The sequence below is a fragment of the Peromyscus californicus genome, unplaced genomic scaffold (assembly GCF_007827085.1).
Source record: "Peromyscus californicus insignis strain IS unplaced genomic scaffold, ASM782708v3 Scaffold_2__1_contigs__length_46816999, whole genome shotgun sequence".
In the NCBI taxonomy this organism is placed as follows: Eukaryota; Metazoa; Chordata; class Mammalia; order Rodentia; family Cricetidae; genus Peromyscus; species Peromyscus californicus.
Window position 1 is genome coordinate 5,601,316 of NW_026294540.1, and position 22,134 is coordinate 5,623,449.

The 22,134-nt window shown below is 45.7% G+C and overlaps 1 protein-coding gene across 1 annotated transcript; it reads left to right on the top strand.

The window, feature by feature from the left end:
* Window positions 1–10,833: 10,833 nt before the first annotated feature.
* Window positions 10,834–14,392, top strand: LOC128120725 (phospholipase A2-like). Its single transcript, XM_052754930.1, has 4 exons — window positions 10,834–10,867; window positions 12,124–12,283; window positions 12,746–12,873; window positions 14,286–14,392. Exons 1-4 carry the CDS (start codon window positions 10,834–10,836, stop codon window positions 14,390–14,392), a joined length of 429 nt encoding a protein of 142 aa, XP_052610890.1.
* The last annotated feature ends 7,742 nt before the right edge of the window (window positions 14,393–22,134 follow it).

Genomic DNA, 22,134 nt, shown 5'->3' on the forward strand with positions numbered 1-22,134 from the left:
CATTTGTTTTCTGACTTTTTAAATATTTTTGTTTTTTTGTTTTTTTTTTTTTTTAGACAATCTTTCTTTGTGTATCTCTGGCTGTCCTTGAATTCACTCTGTAGACCAGGGTAGCCTGAAACTCAGATTTTCGTCTGTTTCTGCCTCCTGAGTGTTGACATTAAAGGCATGCAAAACCACCCCCCCCCACCACCTGCCTTCATTTCCAGTTCTTAAATGAAGTTTGTAGGTTAGTAAGATCTAGCCTACAATACAAGTCTCTTGACCTGAGTTTATTCCTGGAACCCATTTAAAGGAAGAAGGAGAGACCTGACTCCACAGGGTTCTTCTCTCACCTCCACACGTGCACTCAAGTGCGCTCTCTGTCTCTGTCTCTCTGTCTCTGTCTCTGTCTCTCTGTCTCTCTGTCTCTGTCTCTCTGTCTCTGTCTCTCTCTCACACAAACAACACACATTAATTAATTGGTTAATTAATTAAAGATTGAATATGTAACTGGACTACTTAATAGGCTGTGTCAGGTTCTTGGGAAAGACTTAGCATGTAGTTTATACAGTTAACATGAAGGATTGTAGGGGCCAGCTACTCTTACCTGGGGCCACATGTCACTATCTGCATCCCTCAGACCCAACCCCAGGAGCAATGTCTAGATCTTATGACCTCAAAGCATCCACGGGGGAGGGACTTGGCACTTTGCCAGTCACTGACTTGAGCTGGTTGGGATGTTGAACTAGCCCTTTCTCTTTGTCTCTGTGACAGCACTGATTCAGGCTCTGTCACCATCTACAGCAGCTCTGCAGGTCGGGACTGTGTGTGAGGGTGCACATATTCTACTTCTGTGCTACACACACAGTAGTCACAGGCCCCGTCTGCTGACTGGACACTGTCAGAGCACAGCTACAGGACTGTAAAGAGGAGTCACTGAGTCCTCCCCTCACTCGGGATGAAACTGCTTCTGCTTGTCACTCTGCTCACTGGTAGGACCCTTGTCCCCTCTGAGTGCCCCCCACAACTACCTTGTCTTAAATGCACAGACCCCCATTGGTCACATCTGAAGATCTGGTTCAGAGTTCCTGTTGGGGTCTAATAGCCTGTGGGTTGGGGTTCCATGCTCACCCCATGTCCACAACAGCTAGGCTCCTTTAGCCTCTAAATCAATTCAGACGATCCCTTGGAAAAGTCCACTACAGTCACCCACACAAGCAATGACGCCCCTCCTGTCTCTGCCACATTGCCCTGGCACCCATTTCCTAGGGCCTAAGGTACCCTCACAATGTGATTTTTCTTTTCCTTTTAATAATATTGACTTTTATTTTATGTGTTTGAGCCCTTTGCCTGCATATGTGTTTGTGAACTAAGTGTGAGCAGTGCCTACAGAGGCCAGAGGAGGGGTCTGATCCTCCAGAACTGGGGTCATAGACAGCTGTGAGCTGCCTCGTTGCTGCTGGACCTGAGCCTGGATCCCACACAAGCTCATCAAGTGCTCCTGACTGCAGAGCCATCTCTCTGGCCCTTATTATTATTATTATTTTTACAGGATTATATAATTCTGGCACAGGATGTCCTCCAACTCAACATTCTAGCCAAGACTTACCTCAACTTCCCAAGTGTTAGGATTACACACAGAACTATAAAGAGAGAAGTCACTTGAGTCCTCCACACACTCAGGATGAAACTCCTGCTGCTGGTCACTCTGCTCACAGGTAGGACCCTTGTCCCCTCTGGGTGGCCCCCCCATCTCCCTCATCTTCATTGACAGTTTCCCAATGTTCACACCTGAAGTTCTGGTTTGGGGTTGCAATTCTTTTTTGTTGTTCCCATTTTTACACGAAAGGGTTTCTCTGAGTAGTGATAGGCTGTCATCCTATGGACCAGGCTGGCTTTGAACTCAGATTATCACCTGCCTCAGTCTCTAGAGTTCTGAAACTACACAGTGTGTGTTCCACTGTACCTGGATTCTCTTTCACTTTTTTTTTTTGGTTTTTCTATTTTAATGGTGACCGAGTATCCCACTGCAGACTGAATCCTGGCTTATTTACCTACTCCTCAGCGGATGAACAGTTTGTTGTGTCAAATGCTGACATTACAATGATGATCTGACCATTATCCTTGTCTATGAGCTGTGCATGGCCGCACAACAGATTCCTTCTAGTTCTTCCAGTGTAAAACAATGAGCATGTGTCAGCTGCTTCTCTGGCTCAAGGTCTCAGCTAGAACTGTGATGAATCCCACTGCTGGCTGAGGCTAGGGTTTCACCTAGGCTTGAGTAGGGGTGGGGCAGCTTTCAAACTCAAGAGATGGTTGGATTGTTGGGTTATTGAACTAAGAGGTCAGTTTGTCTCTGGCTGCTGACTGGAGAGTGTTCTCAGCTCCTCAACACAGAGTCAGACCCCAGGGCAGCTCACAGTGTGGCGGCTGTCTGTCCTGACAGTGAGACATGAGCAGGCAAGCAAGGCAAAAGGCAATGTCTGTAGAACTTAGTCCTGGGGAGTCAGCCCAGCCTGGTACAGTGTTCATTTATAATCCTACCACTTGGGAGGCTGAGGCCAGAGTGTTGCTATGGGCTCCGAGGCTAGCTTGAGAGATAGGGCAACTCCCTTTCTCAAATAGGTAGGCACCTTCCTGTGCAAGCCTGGTGCCTTCAGTTTCCTCTAAAATACCTACATAGTATATAGAGAAAACCATCTCCCTAAAGTTTTCTTCTTGCCTCCTCGTCTGTAGCATGGCTTATAAGTGCTCCAAAACGCATGCTTATGAACCTGTGTGCAGGCAAGCAACAATGGGTACGTGTGACCCCTGGTAAAAGCCGAGTGGGATTGATGGAGTGTGCTGTGCATTCTTCTAGCAGGCGCTACTGCTCACAGCATCAGCCGTCGGGCTTTGTGGCAGTTCAACAATGTGGTCAAGTGCACCATCCCTGGGAGTGATCCCTTTTGGGAATACAGCAACTATGGCTGCTACTGTGGCTTCGGGGGCTCAGACACTCCAGTGGATGAGTTAGACAGGTGAGTGAACCATCTGGTGGGAGACTGGAGTGTCTGGGTTGGTGGGGACAGGACACAAGCAGAGCATCTCATGAGGCACAAGTAGGAGATATGCAAATTCACCAGACACAAAATATTTTGTTTGGTTTCTTTACTATTTTTGTTTGTTTCCAGACAGGGGTTCTCTGTGTAGCCCTAGGTTTCCTGGAATTCCTTCTGGAGACCAGGCTGGACTTGAACTCAGAGATCCATCTGCCTCTGCGTACCAAGTACTCGGATTAATGGTAGACACCCCACATTCTACAGAAGTTACTTTCAAAATATATGCTTAATATAAATATAAATATACGCTTAATAGAAATCAAAGATTCTCAAGCCTCAGGACCAATTCTTCTGGAACATCATGTTTAAATCATCCTCACATGTTTGAGAAAGACTGAAAGTGAGAACTGACCTCCTCTAGGTCCATGGTCCTTCCTCAGCTGTTCCTTCCTCTCTCCAGGTGCTGCCAGACTCAGGACACGAAACAAAGGACTACTGATTCTTGCCAAAACAAGTGTGGTTATGGCTTTATCAAAAGGCATCTTCTGAGGCCAGGACAATATGGCACCATCCCTGAAGTGGCCTTCGCAGTCCGGGAAAGGTACAGTGCCCTTTTCTTCAAAGGCAGCTGAACAGGCAGTGGGCCGATGGCTTCTGATGTGCAATGGAACAGCAGCTGAAACAGTTATTCTTGAAGAGTAGCTAAGATCAAACTCCTCAATAGTAGAATGGCATTTAATAGAGGGATGTGGAGAAGAACGGGATGCTGAGATGAAGCCACATACACTCATAGCCAAGAAGAATGGACAGCTGAATTCAAAAAACATCGACAATTTCCAGAATTTAAAATCCTGAATCTTGACATGACATTAGTGGAATTCAGGTGTTCCTGGTACATGGACTGCTCTCCCCCAATGTGAGGTTGAACTGCAGCCTAACGTTTTGAACAAAGAAAACAGAACACATCCTCTTCTCTACCTCTCTCTATCATGAGACTCCGAAGATAAAGCCAGGTTAATCTCTGGTGCCCTGGTCAACCAGGTTCAGGAATAAACTGTCTCATTGGTGGTTGAAGGCTGTGTGGTTCTCAGTCACTCTTTTCCTTTAGTGACCAGCTGCCCAGTCCTCCGTCTTTCTAACCCAACCCCATTCCCACTGGAGTCGTAAAGGTCAGGCCTTGACCCTCCCAAGGTCATGCCTGGTGAGCAACAGGTGCAGCCCGAGCCCCCTGCGCAGGGGCAGTGACTGGTAGTTCTTGGTAGTGGCTGTACAGAGTCCCGATGGAAGGGTAGGGAGATCCTGAGCGTGGTGACATCTCAACTCACCCCATACATGGTTTTTATCCCACTACGAGGTGAGAAGTGGGGAAAAAAGAGGTGCTGGGGTGAAAAGTTAGAGGGAACATGAGAGATGGCCAAACCCAGAGGCCAGAGGTCATTGGGCCAGCAGACATCGTTCCCCAGCCACCATGTGGTGGTTGTTGAGGACTGGACTCACGGTCCTCAGCAAGAGCAGAATGTGCTCTCATATGCTGAGCAGGAGATTTACACAAAGAAACCCTGTCTCAAAAAAAAAAATAAACAAAAAAAATGTGAAGAAACCAATATGAGATAATGAGGGGTTAGAGGGCACAGAAAAGGGATGGAGGGGGGAGAGATGAAGCAGGGAAAGGTACAGGAACGGAGGGGAGGGATGTTGTGGAAAATATTTGAAGATGTGTTACATTTGTTTATGCTGTGAACATTTGTTTTAATGATGCATGATGTGTTGCATTCTTTTTTATGTTTTTTTATTTAAACATTTTATTTATGATTTTTTATTCATTTTACATACCAACCGCAGGTCTGCTTCTCATCCCTCCTCCTGCTCTCCGTACCCCACCTGCTCCCCTGACTGACCCTCCTTCCCCTCCTCCAATAGGGTAAGGCCTCCTATGGGGGAGTCAGCAAAGCCTGATACATTCAGTTCAACAAGGGTCAAGCCACCGCCCCCTGCATCAAGGCTGTGCAAGTTGTCCCACCATAGTTAATGGGCTCCAAATAGCCAGCTCATGCACCAGGGATAGATCCTAATCCCACTGCCATGGGCCCCTCAAACAGACCAAGCTACATAACTTCTGTATGCAGAGGCCTAGTCCAGTCCCATGCAGATTCTACAGTTGTCAGTCTAAAGCTTGTCAGTTCCTACCATCTTGGTTCAGTTGTCTCTGTAGATAATATCCCCATCATGATCTTGACCCCTCTTGCTCATAGAATCCCTCCTCCCTCTCTTTGAATGGACTCCCGGGGCTCAGCATGGTGCTTGGCTGTGGATCTCTGCATCTGCTTCCAGGTTGTGATCCTACTGTGCTTAGTACTCTACATTGTGTTGTATTCTTTTATGTTGCATTTGTTTAACTCTGAGAAGCTGTGTTACTGTGCCTGTCTAAAACACCTGAGGCTCTAATAAATAGTTACATTAGTGAGGCAGGAGAAAGAATAGGTGGGGCTGAGAAGCAGAAAGAATAAATAGAGGAGAAATCTGGTTGGGGTGAGAAGAAGAAGAAGGAACAAGAGAACATGGAGAGGAAGACAGTAGGGGCCAGCCACTGAGTATGTGTGAAAGTAAGATATACAGATGTCAGCAAAGGAAAAAGCCCAGAGGCACAAGGTAGACGGGATAATTTAATTAAGGAAAGCAGGCTACAAATAAGCCAACCTAAGGCTGGGCATTTATAAGTAACAGTAAGTCATCGTTTGTATTATTTATAAGGAGCTGGTGTTGGCCCCCAAAAGAGCAAAGAGCCAAAAGAGTAAAAGAGTAAACAACAGGAACAACATTTTGGAGGACCAATGTGGGTTTATTCACATAGGGCCTAAGAAAGCTCTGAAAAAAAAAAAACAGGATAGGTCTCCTTTAAGGGTTTCTGTGGGACAGTGAGCGCTTGAGCAACCAGTCTGTTGAGTAGAAAGAAAAACAAAGTAAAAACACCTGCCTCAGTGCAAGCATTGGCACTTGGCATTCTAGAGCTCTAGAATGGTTGAATGCTGTTCCTGGTCGGATGAACCTCTGATATCAGGCCAAGACCTTTAAGCTTGTCTCTCATGAACGGAGAAGCGGGCAGAGCCAGTTGCTAGAGCAGCATGGAGATCCTAGCCTCACTACTAAGCAGTTTTTTGCTCCTGCAGACAAGAAAGGCTAAAAGAAATGCAGTAAAAGGGATCCAGATGTGAAACCTCTAAACACTTCCAGTGTGTTTAGTAATGTGTGTAGGTTTAAGAATAGAAAAAGGTATCTCTATAGAAAAAATGAATAGTTTAAAAATAAAGCCTTGGGAAGCGTGGAGGGGGCACAGCTTTAGTCCCAGCACTCAGGAGGCAGAGGCAGGTGAATCTCTGTGAGTTTGAGGCCAGCCTGGTCTACAAAGTGAGTACCAAGATAGGCTCCAAAAGCTATACGGAGAAACCCTGTCTCCAAAAGTCAAAAAGAAAAGAAAAGAAAAGAAATGAAGTTGGTAGTTAATATATAATAATCAAACTTGTAGTCACATTAGGTATGTTCTCCAGGTTAAATAGGTGTATTTTAGACAGATGATTTTTAAACACTTTGAAGATGTACAGAATATGGCATGTAAGATGTTTAATTCCCTAAGGCTTTTCATGACAATGAGACACATCTGCTCCTGGCAGCACCAATTTACTTCAGAGAAAATGATGGGCATCAAAGAAGCTCACAGGAGTTTGCCTTCAAGGTGGCAAAGGTAGCCATTTGGACAAGAAATTACTTTTTCCTTGACTGCTTGACTGTATGCTGTATAAACTGGACAAGCAAGACCCAAGGAAAGTGACTGCTGAACTTTGCCAACACAAGGCACAATGATCCTTCAGGTTCCTGCTTCCCAGAGGAGTCTGCCAGACATTCTGCAGGACACAGAGGAAAGCGACTGACAAACTTTGCCAGTGGGAGGCAGGACAGACCATCAAGTTTCCTGTTACACTGAAAATTCTGCCAGATATTCTGGACCTGTAGCCTGAAGATGGATGCACAAATGTTTGCAAGGACCAGGCAGACACCATCACAGGCTGCTCATTCTTCTCTCAGAGATCAGGCCTCAATTTGAGTTTCCTGAGCCTTGAGCAAGGAACATGAACAAAAGATATAGTCCTTGCAGTAGCTCCCTTTCTGCACGTACTCTGACTGGTAAGGTTCATTCAGTTGTTTGCTGTGTGGGACCCCTCACCATCTTAGAGCTATGTGCATGAGTCTCTGTCATTTCTAGAGATTTGGAAGTTGCTTTCAATGCACTTCCTGTTTACTTAGGGGTTTTGGATGGAGTTGAAGACTAGATAGTTATAGTTGCAGTTTTCCTTAATTATGATAGAAAGTAAATTAGGTATAGAACTTTGGAGTAACTAAGATGACATGATGGTGGAGCATTTTCTCTGAATTTGCTAAATACAAATGGACTGAACATTGTAAATGTAATTCTTACTTGATAACTGCTTTGTTGTACATAGTTTTACTATCTTAACCTTAAAACCTTTCCTGTTTATTTAGACAAAAGGGGGAACTGTTGTGGAATATTATTTGAAGATGTGTTTCATTTTTTTATCCTGTGGTATGTTTGTTTTAATGATGCAAAGGTGTGTTGCATTATTTTATATTGCATTTGTTTAAGTCTGTGAAGCTTTGTTTTTTGCCTGTGTAAAACACCTGATGGTCTGATAAAGAACTGAACGGCCAATAGCAAGGCATGAGAAAGGATAGGAGGGGCTGGCCAGCAGAGAGAATAAAGAGAAGAGAAATCTGGAAGGAAGGGAAGAAGAAGGAGAAGGAGCAAGGAGAGGAGGATGCTAGGGGCCAGCCACACAGCCACACAGTCACACAGCCACACAGCCACACAGCCACCCAGCCACCCAGCCACACAGCCACACAGCCACACAGCCACACAGCCACCCAGCCACATGTCAGTCACAGAGTAAGTATGAAAGTAAGATACACAGAAGTAGGAAAGGAAAAAGCCCAGAGACAAAAGGCAGATGGGATAATTTAAATTAAGGAAAGCTGGCTAGAAATAAGCCAAGCTAAGGCCAGGCATTCGTAAGTGATAATAAATCTCTTTGTGTCTTAATTTATTTGGGAGCTGAGTAGTGGGTCCCCAAAAGAGCAAAGTGACAAAAGAGTAAAAGAATAAAAACAAAACAAACACCAAAAAAACAACAGAGTGGAGGGGTGAAGAGAGAAGGAAAGGGAAGACAGAGAGGTAGGAGGGGAGAGAAGAGAGAAAGAAGCAGAGTCACGTGGGCACTAAAGGAACATCTTGGCCCTAAAAATATTGGACTCAAAGCGCTTCTGCTGTGAGCTCTACATAAGAAGTGGGGTATAGGAAACCAAACTGGACTGACCATAAATGACCTGAAGGCAGTATTAGATCCGGTGATCTTCCTGTCTTCACTGTGCCTAAACACACGTCAGAGATTATTGTCACAGTAAAGTACACAGCAGCCTGACTTTTAGTAAGAAACAAATCAGCGCACATCTCCTCTACCTTTCTCCACCACCCAACCCCACAGGTGAAGCCAGGTTAATCTCTGGTCCCCTGATCAGCAGGATTTAGGAATTGGCTAAAGGCTACGTGGCTCTCAATTTTCCATTAGTGAGCAGCTGCCAGGTCCTTGGCCTTTTCACCCTCAACCTCATCTCCACCCTTCACTCAAACTCAGGCCTCGCCCCTCTCAAGGTCAGACCTGTGAGCAACAGGTACAGCTAGAGCCGCCTGCCCAGGCACAGTGACTGGGAGTAGATGGTAGTGGCCGTCCAGAATTCCGCTGGAAGGGTAGGGCGGTTCTTGAGTTTGGAGACAACTAACTCAACTCACCCCCTACATGGATTTTATCCAGGGAAGAGGTGAGTAGTGGGGAAGAAGAGGTGCTAGGATGCTAAGTTACAGCGTACATGACAGATGGTCAAAGGCAGAGACAAGAGGGCATTGGGCCAGCAGACACTGTTCACAAGCCACCATGTGGTTGCTGAGAATTGAAGCGTGGCCCTCAGCAAGAGCAGAAAGTGCTCTTAAGTGCTGATCCACCTCTCCAGCCCCTGCAATGGTTGATCGTCAGCCTCAGGCACTGGGTAGGGAGAGCCTCAGCTGGAGGATTGCCTGCAGCATATCGGCCTGTGGGCACATTGTTGTGAAGGCATTTGCTGTCTCTCTTTTTTAATTTTTTGGGTTTTTTTTAGAAAGTATTTTTTTGTGTATCTAAGGCTGTCCTTGAATTCACTCTGAGACCAGGCTAGCCTGAAGCTCAGATATTCACTTGCCTCTGCATCCTGAGTGTTGACATTAAGGGCATGCACCACCACCACCACCACCTCCACCACCACCTCCACCACCACCTCCACCACTACCACCATCTGCCTTCATTTCTAGTTCTTAAATGAATTTGTAGGTTAGTAAGATCTAGCCTACAATACAAGTCTCTTGACCTGAGTTTATTCCTGGAATCCATTTAAAGGAAGAAGGAGAGACCTGACTCCACAGCGTTCTTCTCTCACCTCCACACGTGCACTCAAGTGCTCTCTCTGTCTCTCTGTCTCTGTCTCTCTTTCACACAAACAACACACATTAATTAATTGGTTAACTAATTAAAGATTGATTATGTAACTGGATATACCTCATAGGCTGTGTTAGGTTCCTGGGACAGATTTAGCATGTAGTTTAGAAAGTTAACATGGAGGATTGTAGGCTCCAGCTACCTTTGCCTGGGGCAACACAACACTGTCTGCATCCCTCAGACCCAAGCCCAGGAGCAATGTCTAGATCTTCTTATGACCCCAAAGCATCCACGGGGGAGGGACTTGTGCCCATCACTGACTTAAGCTTGTTGGGGTGTTGAGTTAGCCCTTTCTTTGTGCCTCTGGGACAGCACTGATTCAGGCTCTGTCACCATCTACAGCAGCTCTGCAGGTCGGGACTGTGTGTGAGGGTGCACATATTCTACTTCTGTGCTACACACACAGTAGTCACAGGCCCGTATGCTGACTGGACACTGTCAGAGCACAGCTACAGGGCTATAAAGAGAGAAGACAGTGAGTCCTCCCCTCACTCAAGATGAAACTTTTTCGGCTGGTCGCTCTGCTCACAGGAAGAACCCTTGTGCCCTCTGAGTGCCTACCATGTCCCTTGTCTTCAATGCACAGCCAGCTGGTCCCACCTGAAGTTCTGGTTTGGGGTTCCCATACAGTCTAATAGTCCATGGGTTGAGGTCCATGCTCACCACATGTCCACAACATCTGGCACCTCTACCCTCTTAGTTAACTCAGATGACTCCTTAGGAAAGTCCACTACAGTCACCTACACAAGCATTGAAGCCCCTTCTGTCTCTGCCATATTGAACCAGCACCCATTTTCTTGGGCCTAAGGTCCCCTGACAATGTGATTTTTCTTTTCCTTTTAATAATATTGACCTATATTTTATGTATATGAGCCCTTTGCCTGCATGTGTGTGTGTGTAAAATATGTGTGAGCAGTGCCTACAGAGGCAGACGGCAGTGGGGGGTTCTGATCCTCCAGAACTGGGGTCATAGGCAGGTGTGAGCTGCCTGGTGACTGCTGGACCTGAGCCTGGGTCCCACACAAGCTCAACAACTGCTCCTGACTGAAGAGCCATCTCTGCAGCCCTGATTATTATTTTTACAGGATTATATAATTTTGGCTCAGGATGTCCTTCAACTGAACATTCTAGCCAAGACTTACCTCAGCCACCCAAGTGTTAGGATTACATACAGAACTATAAAGAGAGAAGTCACTTGAGTCCTCCACACACTCAGGATGAAACTCCTGCTGCTGGTCACTCTGCTCACAGGTAGGACCCTTGTCCCCTCTGGGTGCCCACCATCTCTCTTGTCTTCAATGCACAGTTCCCCAATGGTCACCTGAAGGTCTTGTTTAGGGTTGCAATTCTTTTTTTTTCCCGGCATTTTACATGAGAGTTTTTTTTTTTCCTAATATTGATGACTGTCCTGGAATTCACTCTATAGATCATCTTGGCTTCGAACTCAGATTTTAACCTGCCTCAGCCAGCAGCATGCTGGGATTACACAGTGTGTGTTCCACTCTACCTGTCTTATGCATTTTAATGGTGACCAAGTATGCCACTGCAGACTGAATCCTGGCTTATTTACCTACTCATCAGCTGATGAACAGTTTGTTGTGTCAAATGCTGACATTACAATGATGATCTGACCATTATCCTTGTCTATGAGCTGTGCATGGCCACACAACAGATTCCTTCTAATTCTTCCAGTGTAAAACAATCAGCATGTGTTGGCTGCTTCTCTGGCTCAAGGTCTCAGCTAGACCCGTGATGAATCCCACTGCTGGCTAAGGCTAGGGTTTCACCTAGGCTTGAGTAGGGGTGGGGCAGCTTTCAAACTCAAGAGATGGTTGGATTGTTGGGTTATTGAACTAAGAGGTCAGTTTGTCTCTGGCTGCTGACTGGAGAGTGTTCTCAACCCTCAACACAGGGACCACAGGGCAGCTCACAGTGTGGCGACTGTCTGTCCTGACAGTGAGAAATGAGCAGGCAAGCAGGGCAAAAGGCAATGTCTATAGAACTTCGTCCTGGGGAGTCAGCCCAGCCCAGTACAGTGGTGTTCGTTTATAATCCTACCACTCGGGAGGCTGAGGCCAGAGAGTTCCTACAGAGTCTGAGGTTAGCATGGGAGACAGGGCAACTCCCTGTCTCAAATAGGTAGACAGAGTCCTGCACAGGCCTGGTGACTTCAGTTTCCTCTACAATACCTACGTAGAGAGAGAGAAAACCATCTCCCTATAGCTGTCTTCTGGCCTCCTCCTGGGTAGCATAACATTTATGAGTGTTAACAAGTGCATGCCTGTAAACCAGTATGCAGGCAAGCACACACCTGCACACACACACACACACACACACACACACACACACACACACACAGACACACACACACAGACACACACACACACTGCTCTGTTCACTGCTCTCCTGATGCAGCAGCTGGTAGGAGTCAGGAGGAAGCTAGCAGCAGGCATCAGACATCTGGTCAACCAGGTGGGATTGATGGAGTGTGCTGTGCATTCTTGCAGCAGGCGCTACTGCACACAGCATCAGCCGTCGGTCTTTGCTGCAGTTCTATAATGTGATCAAGTGCACCATCCCTGAGAGTCATCCCTTGGCGGAATTCAACGACTATGGCTGCTACTGTGGCTACGGGGGCTCAGGTGCTCCGGTGGATGAGTTAGACAGGTGAGTGATCCATCTGGTGGGAGACTGGAGTGTCTGGGTTGGTGGGGACAGGACACAAGCAGAGCATCTCATGAGGCACAAGTAGGAGACATGAAATTCACCAGACATAATATGTCTTGTTTAGTTTCTTTATTATTTTTGTTTGTTAGTTTCCAGACAGGGGTTCTCTGTATAGCCCTAGGTTTCCTGGAATTCCTTCTGGAGACCAGGCTGGACTTGAACTCAGAGATCCATCTGCCTCTGCATACCAAGTACTGGGATTATTGGTAGACACCACCACACTCCACAGAAGTTACTTTAATAAATATATGCTTAATAGAAATCACAAACTCTGAAGCTTCAGAACCATTTCTTTGGAACATCATGTTTAAATCATCCCTACATGTTTGAGGAAGAGTGCAAGTGAGAAATGACTTCCTTCAGGTCCAACCTCCTCCCTCAGCTGTATTTTCCTCGCTCCAGGTGCTGCCAGACTCATGACAATTGCTACGGTCAGGTCGAGAAGGCGGAAAACTGCAAATCCTTCATTGACAACCCCTACACCAGCGCCTACTCATACTCCTGCTCTGGGAATGAGATCACCTGCAGTGGTAGGTTTACCCTCTGGGACCCCTGGATCCTGCTTGTCCCTCACGGGTTTGGAAGGGGCAGGCAAGTGACAAGGACAGTCACCATGTAGTGGTCATTTCCTAGATCTCATTTGACCTCACAACAACCTTATCGGGTAGATACTAAATTATAGATGAGGTCACTGATGAGGAAGATGAGGAAGGCAGGGCCACTTGCCCAAGGTCACTCAGCTTAGAAGTGATGACATCTGTTTCTGGGACACAGATCTACATCATTCCAAGGCCTCTGTTTAAAAACATTTCAAGATTTAATTTATTTTTGGGGAGGCATTTCTGTGCACAACACAAGTGTGCAGGTCTCAGGACAACTTGCAGAGGTCTGTTCTTTCAACCATGTGAGTCCTGGGGATGGAACTCGGGTTCAGACTGGGCAGCAAGTGCCTTTATTCCCTGAGCCATCTTGCCTGCCCAAAGTCTCTCCTGTTAGCTGCTGTGTTCTACTGACTCCATACTGACTAGACAATGGAGAGCTGAATCATTGGATAAGTAAACACCTGTGCAGGGCAAGATTTATCATTCCCATTTTACAGGTGAGGATTCAGAGGGCTGGGAATATAGATCAGTTGTTAGATAGCTTGCCTAGCATGCACAGAGCCCTCTTCTACCTCCAGAACCCATACATTGAGTGTGGTAGTTCACACCTGCAATCCAGCACTTGGTGGAGACAGGAGGATTATCTTCAATTATATAATTTTATAAGTGGCAATTCATATTTGTATTTTTTTTTAATTTTTTTGAGACAGAGTTTCTCTTTGGAGCTTGCCCTGGAACTTGCTCTGTAGACTAGGCTGACCTCTAACTCAGAGAGATCCACCTTCCCCTGCCTCCCAAGTGCTGGGATTAAAGGCATGTGTCACCATGGTCTGGCTGATAATTGTAGTTTTATAGGCTTTAGGATTAAATATGTGTGTTTATTTTTATGTACAGGAATGAGTTGGCATCCCGTGTCTTTTTCAGTCACTCTCCACCATGTCTTTAGAGCCTGGGTCTCTCTCTCTCAGTAAACAGGACACTCACCTTTAGCTAGCCTGAATGAGCAACAAGTTTTGGGGATCCGTGCTCCCTACTTCCCAATAGAATTATAGATGCCCTGGGCACCCCTTGATTTTTCCATGGGCTCTGGGCATCCTAGGTCAGGCCCTCATGATTGTATGTCAACCCCTTTACCAACTGTGCCGTCTCCTGAGCCCACAACAACTAATGTTCTTATGATAAGTGTGTTCCAGGTATTTGGACAACCCAATGTACTTCTGTGTGCTCTGTCTCTCAACCTAAAGCTACATCAATGGGAGGGCCACCGGTTCCTTTTGTCTATAGATCATAGGGTTCAGGGTCATGGGCTCCACTCAACTTCCTTTCTTGTTTCTCTGCAGACAAAAACGACCCCTGTGAGGCCTTCATCTGCAACTGTGACCGTGAGGCCGCCATCTGCTTCTCCCAGGCTCCATACAACAAGGAGGACAAAGACATTAAGTGTTAGACTAATTACCTCAGTTATTGCCTACACCATCCTTGCCTGCCTGGTTGTGGTCACTACTCACTGCCCCCTCTAATAAAGTACATATAGAAAGAACTCAGCTTTGGTGATTGTATTCTCTGTCTGCCGAACATAACTAGATCCTCAGAGAACATCATCCTGTCTATTCCTGGAAACTGAAGGTTAATGGGAAAGACTTTTCTAGGAATCAAGCACCTTGAAGAGTGGGTGATGATTCCAGCCATGCCTTTCATCCCAGCACAGTTTTGGGATGCAAGAGCAGAGGCAGAGGTGGCAAATCTCTTGAGTTCCTGGCAAACCTGGTCTAATTGCAGGTCCCAGGACATCCAGGACTCTAAAAGAAACTCTGTCTCAAAAACTAAAAAAAAAAAAATTCAAATAAAGAAGAAGCCAGCCTGAGATACATAGTTGGGTAAGGGCGACAGAAGTGGGAAGGAAAGTGGAGGGATATGGAAGGGATATAGATAGGAAAGGAGAAGTGTGGTGGGAAGTGAAGGAAAAAAAGACAAAGAGTGAGGAGAGGAGGGAAGAGAGAAAGATTCAGTGTCACATGGGCACTAAAGGAACATCTTGCTCTAAAAATTCTGGACTCGCTGGGTGGTGTCCATGCATGCCTTTATTCCCTGCACTGGAGATGTGGATATAGGCAGATCTTTGCAAGCTGGAGGCCAGCCAGGTCTATAGAGCCAGTTCCAGGACAGACTCCAGAGCTACAGAAAACCTTGTCTCAAAACAAAAAACAAAACAAAACAAAACAAAAAAATGAGCCCTCTTTCAACCCCGCAAAAAAACAAAAACAAAAAACAAACAAACAAAAAAACTGGACTCAAACACTTGTGCTGTGCACTCATCATAAGAAATTGGATATAGGGTCTGGAAAGATCGCTTAGATGTTAAGAGCGCTATCTGCTCTTCCAGAGGTCCTGAGTTCAATTCCCAGCAACCACATGGTGATTCACAAACCATCTGTAAGAGATCTGGTGCCCTCTTCTGGCTTGCAGGCATATGTTCAGAACACATAATCAATCAATCAATTAATCTTGAGGGAAAAAAAAAAAAAAGAAGTTGGATATAGGAAACCACACTGGACTGACCGTAAATGACCTGAAGGCAGGATTACATCCTGGTGGACTTCCAGTCTTCACTGTGCCTAAACACGCCATAGGATAGTATCCTGTTAAAGCACACAGCAGCCTAACTTTTTGAACAAAGAAAACAGAACACATCCTCTTCTCTACCTCTCTCTATCATGGGACTCTGAAGGTAAAGCCAGGTTAATCCCTGGTTCCCTGGTCAACCAGGTTCAGGAATAACCTGTCTCATTGGTGGTTTAAGGCTACATGGTTGTCAGTCACTTTTTTCTTTAGTGACCAGCTGCCCAGTCCTCCGTCTTTCTAACCCCAACCCCATCCCCACTGGAGTTACAAAGCTCAGGCCTTGACCCTCCCAAGGTCAGGCCTGGTGAGCAACAGGTGCAGCTAGAGTTGCCTACGCAGGCGCAGTGACTGGTCGTACTTGGTAGTGACTGTCCAGAGTCCCGCTGGAAGGGTAGGGAGGTCTTGAGTGAGGAGACAACCAACTAAACTCACACACTACATGATTTTTATCCAGTGATGAGGTGAGAAGTGGGGAAAAGGAGGCGCTGGGGTGATAAACTAGAGGAACATGAAAGCTGCCAAACTAGAGGCCAGAGGGCATTGGGCCAGCAGACACTGTTGTCAGCCACCATGTGGTGGTTGTTGAGGATTGACCTCCCGGTCCTCAGCAAGAGCAGAAAGTGTTCTCATGTGATGAGCAGGAGTATTCCACAAAGATATTCTGTCTCAAAAAACCAAACAAACAAAAAAATGAGAAGCCTGTACGAGACAATGAGGGATTAGAGGGGACAGAAAAGAGATGGAGAGGGGAGAGCTGAGGCAGGGAAAGGTACAGGAGAGGAGGGGAGGGTGTTGTGGAATATTATTTGAAGATGTGTTACATTTGTTTACACTGTGGAACATTTTTTAATGATGCAAAAAGCTGTTGCATTCTTTTCTTATGCTTTTTTATATAAACTTTTTCTTTTTTATTTACAATTTTTTTATTTCACATACCAACCACAGATCCCCCATCTCATCTCTCTTCCTGCTCTCCCCCCCAGGGTCCTCCCCTCACTCACTCCTTTTTCCATCCTCTAATAGGGTAAGGCCTCCTATAGGGGGTCAGCCACTGAGTATGTGTGAAAGTAAGATATACAGATGTCAGCAAAGGAAAAAGCCCAGAGACAAAAGGTAGATGGGATAATTTAATTAAGGAAAGCTCGGTACAGATAAGCCAACCTAAGGCTGGGCATTTATAATAACAGTAAGTCATCGTTTGTATTATTTATAAGGAGCTGGGTGTTGGCCCCCAAAAGAGCAAAGAGCCAAAACAGTAAAAGGGTAAACAACAGGAAAAATGTTTTGGAGGACCAATGTGGGCTTATTTACATAGGGCCTAAGAAAGCTCTGAAAAAAAAGTGGATAGTGCTCCTTGGAGGGTTTCTATGGGACAGTGAGCTCTTGAGCAACCAGTCCGTTAAGTAGGAACAAAAAATAAGTAAAAACACCTGCCACAGTGCAAGCACTGGCACTTGGCATTCTAGAGTTCTAGAAAGGCTGAATGCTGTTCCTGGTCAGATGAACCTCTGATATCAGACCGAGACCTTTAAACTTGTCTCTCATGAATGGAGAAGAGGGCAGAGCCAGTTGCTAGAGCAGCTTGGAGATCCTAGCCTTAGCACTTAGCAGTTTTGTCCTCATGCAGATAAAAAAAAGCTAAAAGAAATGCAGTAAAAGAGATTCAGATGTAAAATCTCTAAACACTTCCAGTGTGTTTAACAATGTGAGTGGGCTTATGAATAGAAAAAGGGTACATCCATAGAAAAAAATAAATACTTTAGAAATTAAGCCTTGGGCTTGGTTGGTGTTGGGGCACACCATTAATCCCAGCACTCGGGTGGCCGAGGCAGGTGCATCTCTGTGAGTGTGAGGCCAGCCTGGTCTACAAAGTGAGTTCCAAGACATTCACAAAACTACACCGAGAAACCCTGTCTCCAAAAGTCAAAAAAAAAAAAAAAAAAAAAGAAAAAGAAAAGAAAAAAAGAAATAAAGTTGGTAGTTTATCTATAATAATCAAACTTGTAGTCACATTAGGTATGTTCTCCAGGTTAAATAGGTGTATTTTAGACAGATGATTTTTAAACACTTTGAAGATGTACAGAATATGGGCATGTAAGGTGTTTAATTCCCTAAGGTTTTTCATGACAATGAGACACATCTGCTCCTGGCAGCACCAATTTACTTCAGAGAAAATGATGGGCATCAAAGCTCACTGGAGTTTGCCTTCAAGGTGGCAAAGGTAGCCATTTGGAGAAGAAATTGCTTTTTCCTTGACTTCTTGACTGTATGTTGTATAAACTGGACATGCAAGACCCAAGGAAAGTGACTGCTGAACTTTGCCAACACAGGGCACAATGATCCTTCAGGTTTCTGCTTCCCAGAGGAGTCTGCCAGACATTCTGCAGGACACAGAGGAAAGTGACTGACAAACTTTGCCAGTAGGAGGCAGGACAGTAAGTCAAGTTTCCTGTTACACTGAAAAGTCTGCCAGATATTCTGGACCTGTAGCCTGAAGAGGGATGCACAAATGTTTGAAAGGACCAGAAGACACCATCACAGGCTGTCAGTCTTCTCTCAGAGATCAGGCCTCAGTTTCAGTTTCCTGAGACTTGAGCAAGCAGTTTCTGGGAGGGCCATGAACAAAAGACATATAGTTCTTGCATAGTTCCCTTTCTGCATGTACTCTGACTGCTCAAGGTTGAGCCAATTGTTTACTGTCTGCGACCCCTCGCCAACTTAGGGCTACGTGAATGAGTCAAGGACAGAGCCTGGGCCACTGAGTCAGCCCCTATAGTCAGTACTTGCTAGGACAGCCTCCCTCCATGGCAGCTGAAGGACAAGCCTGGGACTTGTCCAGGCCTGCCCCCAAATGGATAACATTAACCCCCAACTCACCCTACCCAGTTAAATGTTACTAACATGATTGCCACTTGCATAAACCAATTATGAGTCTGTTCCTATATAGTCTGTAGACCCCACCCCCATCCTGCTTTGAAAACCCTACCCCATTTTTACTCTGGGTCTCTCCTGCTCTGCTGCTGAGTCAGACTGATGGAGAGTTCCAAGAAAACTCAAAATAAAAAAGACTCTTAACTTTTGTGTCGGATTTGAGGCCTTGGTGGTCCTTGGGGAAATCTGGGTACAACAATTGAACAGAAACTTTGAGTGACTGTCCAGACAGTCAGATGTCTCTGTCATTTCTAGAGATTTGGAAGTTGTTTTCAATGTACTTCCTGTTTACTCTGGGGTCTTGGATGAAGTTGAAGACTAGATAGTTATAGTTGCAATTTTCCTTAATTATGATAGAAAGTAAATTAGGTATAGAACTTGGGAGTAACTAAGATGACATGATGGTGGAGTGTTTTCTCTGAATTTGCTAAATACAAATGGACTGAACTTTGTAAATGTAATTCTTTTATTTATTTATTTATTATGTATGTATACAGTGTTCTGTCTGCATATACACCTGCAGGTCAGAAGAGGGCACCAGATCTCTTTATGGATGGTTGTGAGCCACCATGTGGTTGCTGGGAATTGAACTCATGACCTCTGGAAGAACAGCCAGTGCTCTTAACCTCTGAGCCATCTCTCCAGCCCATAAATGTAATTCTTACTCGATAACTGCTTTGTTGTATATAGTTTTACTATCTTAACCTTAAAACCTTTTCTGTTCATTTAGACAAAAGGGGGAACTGTTGTGGAATATTATTTGAAGATGTGTTACATATGTTTATACTGTAGAATGTTTGTTTTGATGATGCAAAGATGTGTTGCATTCTTTTATGTGGCATTTGTTCAACTCTGTGAAGCTTTGTTTTTTGCCTGCCTAAAACACCTGATGGTCTAATAAAGAACTGAATGGCCAATAGCAAGGCATGAGAAAGGATAGGTGGGGCTGGCAGGCAGAGAGAATAAAGAGAGGAGATATCTGGAAGGAAGGGAGAAGGAGCAAGAGAACAAGGAGAGGAGGATGCTAGGGGCCAGCCACCCAGCCACACAGCCACACAGCCACCCAACCAAATGTCAGCCACAGAGTAAGTGTGAAAGTGAGATATACAGAGGTAGGAAAGGAAAAATTCCAGAGGCAAAAGGCAGATGGGATAATTTAAATTAAAGAAAGCTGGCTATAAACAAGCCAAGCTAAGGCCAGACATTCGTAAGTAATAATAAGTCTCCGTGTGTATTATTTATTTGGGAGCTGAGTAGTGGGTCCCCAAAAGAGCAAAGCGACAAAAGGGTTAAAAAGACAACAACCGAGTGGAGGGGTGAAGAGAGAAGGAAAGAGAAGACAGAGAGGTAGGAGGGGAGAGAAGAGAGAAAGAAGCAGTGTCACTTGGGCACTAAAGGCAACATCTTGGTCCTAAAAATATTGGACTCAAAGCACTTCTGCTGTGAGCTCATCAAAAAATTTTGATATAGGAAACCAAACTAGACTGACCATAAATGATTCAAAGGCAGGATTACATCCCAGTTGTAGGGAAGAGGGGCTGGCTAGAGAAACCCACACTGAACCTGGAGCCCAGAATTAGGGAAGGATGGCTCAGATAAGGCCAGTGAGAGAAACACAGTTTAGCTCAGATCAGAGCCATCTCTGCCCCTGTCCAACTGACTTGTGAAATCAACCAATTACAGGGCAGAACAGTAGAATCCTGGCCCTAGTGCCCAGGACCAGGGAAAGAAACACAGCCTGTGTTTGGGACCTGAGCCAGAGAAGTGAACACTTTATCCCCAAACCCAGAACCCAGGAAACATGCCCTGACTCTGAGATTAGTACCAAAATAACACTCTTGGCCCTTAGAATCAGAGTCAGTGAAAGAAATGGGCCCTGGCCTTAGAGGTAGTATCAAAAAGCCAAGAAAGGCCAGTGAAAGAACACAGTTTGGCCCTGAAATCAGGACCATCTCTGCCCCTTGCTCACAAAACTGGCCAATCCCTGGGCAGAAAATAAATTAACCAATCACAGTTGACTCTGTCCCCTAGACATCCTATATAAACCGCCCTGCCCGGGTCAGTGGTGAGGCAGCTACTCTCCTGGACTCCTCCTTCCAAATAAACCTCTTTCTCAAAAGAGTATTGGGTGAAGACCTTTATTGACAGCTGAACAGAAGAACCTTGCTGAGACGTCCCATAATGGACTTAGAAGGGGGAACTGAACAGAAGAACCTTGCTGAGACGTCCCATAGTGGACTGAGCAAGGGGAAGCTGAACCGAAGAACCTTGCTGGGACGTCCCATAGTGGACTGAGCGAGAAAGAGCTGGTAACACTGAGCCAGAGATTGTGGCTCTCCAGGAGAGGAGCAGGATTGCTGTGTCCTGTGGGGAAACCATTCCCCATCATACCATCATACCAGGTATACCCTGACTTTCCCAAAGAGTCAGGATACCCTTCCTTGCTGAAGCAGTTCCAGGCCTGACTCTCCTGAGAAATCAGAAAACCTTCCTTTCCAAGGTTGGGCTGTTTCTTTGGAGTCCCAGCCATCAGAGCTGTGCTAAACAGCTCCAGGTGTCCGGGACACCTTCAGGGCAGAGCTCTTGTTCTGAGTAGCTCTGAGGTGTCCGGGATACCTCGCCCTCTAGGGCTGAACTGTCTCCTCACAATTTCAGCCATCAATTTACTAACATTTGGTGCCAAAACCCAGGACACCAAACCCAGAGTTTTTGCAGTTTATTTACACCAGTGACCTTCCAGACTTCACTTTGCCTAAACACATGTCAGAGGATTATTGTCCCAGTAAAGTACACAGCAGCCTAACTTTTTCCAAGAAACAAAAGAGAGAACATCCTCTTTCCTACCTTTCTCTATCACCCAACCCCATAGGTGAAGCCAGGTTAATCTCTGTTCTCTGATCAAGAGGATTTAGAAATGAGATGCCTCATTGGCTACATGGTTTTCTCTTTCCTCTATTGAACAGCTGCCCAGTCCTCAGCCTTTTCACCCCCAACCTCATCTCCACCCTTGACTCAAACTCAGGTCTCGCCCCTCTCTCATGGTCAGGCCTGGTGAGCAACAGGTGCAGCTAGAGCCGCCTGCCCAGGCACAGTGACTGGTAGTGGCTGGTAGTGGCTGTCCAGAGTCCTGCTGGAAGGGTAGGGGGAGCTTGAGTATGGAGAAAACTAACTCAACTCACCCCTTACATGGTTTTCATCCAGGGAAGAGGTGAGTAGTGGGGGAAAAAGGGGTGCTAGGATGCTAAGTTACAGGGTACATGACAGATGGTAAAACGCAGAAGCAAGAGGGCATTGGGCCAGCAGACATTGTTTACAAGCCACCATGTGGTTGCTGAGAATTGAACCCTGGCCCTCAGGAAGAGCAGAAAGTGTTCTTAAGTGCTGATCTATCTCTCCAGCCTCTGCAATGGTTGATTGTCAGCTTCACACACTGGGTAGGGAGAGCCTCAGCTGGAGGATTGCCTGCAGCATATTGGCCTGTGGGCACATTGTTGTGAAGGCATTTGCTGTCTGTCTTTCTTTTTTAATTTTTTTTTAGACAGTGTTTCTTTGTGTATCTCGTGCTGTCCTTAAATTCACTCTGAGACCAGGCTAGCCTGAAACTCAGATATTCTCCTGCCTCTGCCTCCTGAGTGT

What these genes read in the sequence shown, in the direction of transcription:
- LOC128120725 (XM_052754930.1), top strand. Translation starts at nt 10,834, where the DNA reads ATGAAACTCCTGCTGCTGGTCACTCTGCTCACAG. An exon ending in GCTGGTCACTCTGCTCACAG is followed by an intron (nt 10,868 to 12,123) that starts GTAGGACCCTTG and finishes GCATTCTTGCAG; the next exon opens with CAGGCGCTACTGCACACAGC. An exon ending in CCGGTGGATGAGTTAGACAG is followed by an intron (nt 12,284 to 12,745) that starts GTGAGTGATCCA and finishes TCCTCGCTCCAG; the next exon opens with GTGCTGCCAGACTCATGACA.